This window comes from Triticum dicoccoides, chromosome 6A (genome assembly GCF_002162155.2).
Source record: "Triticum dicoccoides isolate Atlit2015 ecotype Zavitan chromosome 6A, WEW_v2.0, whole genome shotgun sequence".
Taxonomy (NCBI): Eukaryota; Viridiplantae; Streptophyta; class Magnoliopsida; order Poales; family Poaceae; genus Triticum; species Triticum dicoccoides.
The window spans coordinates 10,529,263-10,533,337 of NC_041390.1; the positions used below are offsets into that span (position 1 = coordinate 10,529,263).

Consider the following 4,075-nt stretch of genomic DNA (forward strand, 5'->3'; position numbering starts at 1 on the left):
TGTCATAAACTTGGAAATAAATAATACAATTATTATTGCCCCTAGGCTATTTTTTCAACATCATTATCAAGGCAAATACATATGCGATACAAACATAATCATTTGCAGACGGTCAAGGAAAAATGTCCTTCAAATAGTTAGCTTAAGTTCCGGGCTGCAGTTTGTCTGTGCGCCAATGGCGCAACAGGTCATCTAGTACGAGTGATACTTCATGGATATTTCCTTAACATTTTCAAAAAGGAATGGACACTCGATGTGATTATCTATATTTTCAATAAACATTCAACTTAGGATAACATTAAATTAAAAAATTGGAAATATCTTGCTAAAATAGGAATGTCCTACTAGTAAAGATGCATGTAGAAACCTTCCATATATGTTCTCCTTCGATCTACAAGAAATTTCGTATTGATTGACGAAATCTACGGTTTTAGGAAGTAAATCTAAAATTTTAAATGGACACCAAATTTACAGCTGGCCACAATTAAGATCAGCCTCCAGATCTATCAGATCCTCCATTGGCATGGTTATAGCGTCCTCATCCTCGTAGATCCTCCACTATAAATCCACGCCACATACCTTCGTTTTCAACTCACCCAAACAAGCAATTTTCCTTCATTTGCAGATTTTTCCCTCACTTGACAATGGCTCGCAAGAAGGTGGCCCTTCGGTACATCCGCAATAACTCGGCGCGGCGCAATGCCTTGAAGAAGCACACTAAGATCCTGATGAAGAAGGCAGGCGAGGTGGCCGCCATGCCCGATGCTAAGGCATGTGTGGTCGTGTATGGCGAGGGCATGGCGGTGCCAGAGGTGTTCCCATCCCATGGCGAGGCAGTGGCTATCCTGAATCAGTTCAAGAGCATGCAAGAGGCGGCACGGCTAAAGAAGACGATGGACCAAGAGAGCATCCTCCGTGAGCGTATCGTACAGCTCCAAGAGCAGGTCCAGAAGGCTAGACGCGAGGAGCAGGACCAACACACCAAGATTCTCCTGTATAAGGCCTTAAAAAGTGGCCACTTCCCAGACAACATCGAGGAGCTCACAGCCCTGGGCTCGAAGGTGGACTCTATCCTCAAGAGCCTGAGTGAATGCACCACAAAAATGAGTGGGCAGCCACCAGTCGACCAAGCCCAGGTACCATACGTCACCAATGGCAGGGGCATGGGGCCTCCAATTATGTATCAGGCACCACCACAGCAACAGGAGGGTTGTCTTAACACTATGAGGTTCGAAAGGGCCCCTACCACCGTGATCTACGATGGTGACAATACTTGTGGCTATGACGACAACAACGATGTCTTCTCTCGTGGCCACATGAATATGTAAGCTGGTAGATGAACTCTACATGTAGCGCATGACTAGCTACATGGTCCTCATCTCTTTAATTTAGTTTTGGCATGGCCAATAAGATGCATGGATGGCATCGTCAATAAGATGAGACATTTGGTCTCAATCTTGCTCTTTGAGCAAAGACAATTTTATTTTACTCTTTTAAATTTTTATTATGGATATCCCCCATGCTCTATTTGTTTTATCAGTTGGTTGCAACTTTTAGGTTGTACCTACTCTTTATGTCAACATATTTTGTCAAGCATGCTTTTGCTCGAGCAAAATGATTTTTTTTCCTCTTAGTATTGCATCAAACGATCCAACCATGCATGAAGTGCTACCTCCCAGTTTTGGCATACCTTGATGCACATCGCCTATACAAAACCATAATGATTCTAGGAAAACTAGAGCACATTAATTGTTTGATGCAAAAAGTCTCATGTACTAAAAGATTTATGATGCTACATTTCATTTTAAGAAAATGTAGGTATGACATTGAGCGCCAGGATAATGGCTTCTACATCCTCAATATTTTTTGGCAAGTTTCAAAACCAGGTGATTGTGTCAACCAGTTTCATCATCAATCGGGTCTCGGGCCACCCCTGAGAGGGCATTGTGTTTGATCTATACTCAAGCTTCTATGAGAACCCCGAACTCTATCGGGTGCATGTTGTGATAGAACATCGTACATATGAATCCACTCCGGGCATTGGTGTGATAACCCACAAGTATAGGAGATCAATTGTAGTTTTTTCGATAAATAAGAGTGTCAAACCCAAGGAGGAGCCAAAGGTAGAATTTATATTCCCTCCAAGTTCTATCGACCACCGATACAACTCTACACACACTTAACATTTGGTTTACGTAGAACAAGAAAAAAAACTAGTAGTACTTTGTAGTGTAAAGGGATAGGTTTACAAGATGATAAAGAACATGAAAATAAAAGTTAGGTGTTGTTTTACTAAAAGTACAATTAGGTTAGTATAGCGAGTGTGGAAAAGTGGTGGTAGGATTTGCGGAATTGTCCCTAAAGCAATTGGCTAAGTTACTAGACTGATAGCAAGTTTTTATGTGGGAGAGGCCACCGCTAGCATGTCATCCCTTACTTGGAATTCTATGCACTTATGATTGGAACAATTAGCAAACATCCGCAACTACTAAAGTTCATTAAGGCAAAACCCAACCATAGCATTAAGATATATTGGTCCCCCTTCAGTCTTGTATTTTCTATGGTAGGAAGAAGCTTCTGTCACTCTTGCCCTCCAATGCATAGTCCTATCAACATACAACTAACCCTAAGGTCTGATCCACACGCGCGTGCATATGATGAGCACCAAAGGACAGCAACATAACCACAAGCAAATTAAACCAATCATAGCAATTCACCAATTACCGCAATGGACAACAAAAATCTACTCAAACATCATAGGATGGCAACACGTCATGAGATAATAATATGAAGCATAGAGCACCATGTTCAAATACCGGTACCGCGGGTTGCGGGAGAGTGGACCGCTGAATATAGATGAGGGAAGGTGATGAAGGTGTTGATGAAGATGAAGGGGTTGTTGGAGTAGATCGCTGTCACGCGAACACGATGATTGCCCCGGCGGTGTTCCGGTGCCGCTGGGAGAGAGGGGAGAGAGCCCCCCTCCTTCTTCTTCTTCTTCTTTGCCCTCCCCCTAGATGGGAGGAGGATTCCCCCTCTGGTCCTTGGCCTCCATGTCTCCCAGATGGCAGGAGCCCCCCTCCCCCCGAGATTGGATCTCTCTCTCTCCGCTCTCTTCTGTTTTTCGTTCGTGTTTTCTGGCCCTTCGCCATTTCTTAAATTCCTGGAGATCCTTAACTCCGATTGGGCTGAAATGTTAACACAATTTTCTTCCAGATATTATCTTTCTTGCGGCAAAAGAAGGGCACCAACCACCTTATAGAGGGCCCACAAGCCTGCCAGGCACGCCTTAGGTAGGGGGGCATGCCCCATGGGCTTGTGGCCCCCTCGAGCATCATCTTGCATTGATTCTTTTTCCCAAAAATCATATATATTCCAAAATAAATCTCGGCAAATTTTTATTATGCTTGGACTTCGTTTGATATGGATATTCTGCAAAACAAAAAAACATATAACAAACAGGCATTGGGCACTGGATTAATATGTTAGTCCTAAAAATAATATAAAATATTGCCAAAAGTATATGAAAGTTGTAGAGTAATGGAATGAAACAATCAAAAATTATAGATACGACGGAGACTTATCATGGTGCACCTCAATGTGCAAGTCATTCCACGGAGGTACTTGCTAGAGAGGTGGGAAGAAGTAACAAGAACAAACATGGATGGCGTTGTGGACCTTCTCAGCTTTGGACTCCCCTCAGAAACTGAGGGTGTAATACACCAGGGTGCTCCATAGGGAGCTCGACAGCATAGCTACCACGAGGTCCGGAGGGCCTGCCAAGGAGTTAGTGACAGGAGGGAGCTCGGAGGGCAGGATAGGCATTTAAAGGTTTTCTTGGCACCCAAGTCAACACGGTGATGGCCAAGATTGGATATGCCTCCTATAAAACCCTAACCACCACCGTGTATATAGGTGGAGGCTACGGGGCTCTCGATCCCATCTACCTCTGTATCCATCATCCCATCTCCCATTGTAATCCCTTGTACGAGGTATACCCACCCATGAATACAAACACAAAGAAGGATGTAGGGTGTTACTCCTTCCTGGAGGCCCGAACGTCGGTAAACTCTCT

The 4,075-nt window shown here is 43.8% G+C and overlaps 1 protein-coding gene across 1 annotated transcript; it reads left to right on the forward strand.

The window, feature by feature from the left end:
- Positions 1 to 644: 644 nt before the first annotated feature.
- On the forward strand, positions 645 to 1,328 carry LOC119314949 (agamous-like MADS-box protein AGL80). The gene has a single exon (XM_037589631.1). It carries the CDS (start codon positions 645 to 647, stop codon positions 1,326 to 1,328), a length of 684 nt encoding a protein of 227 aa, XP_037445528.1.
- Positions 1,329 to 4,075: the final 2,747 nt, after the last annotated feature.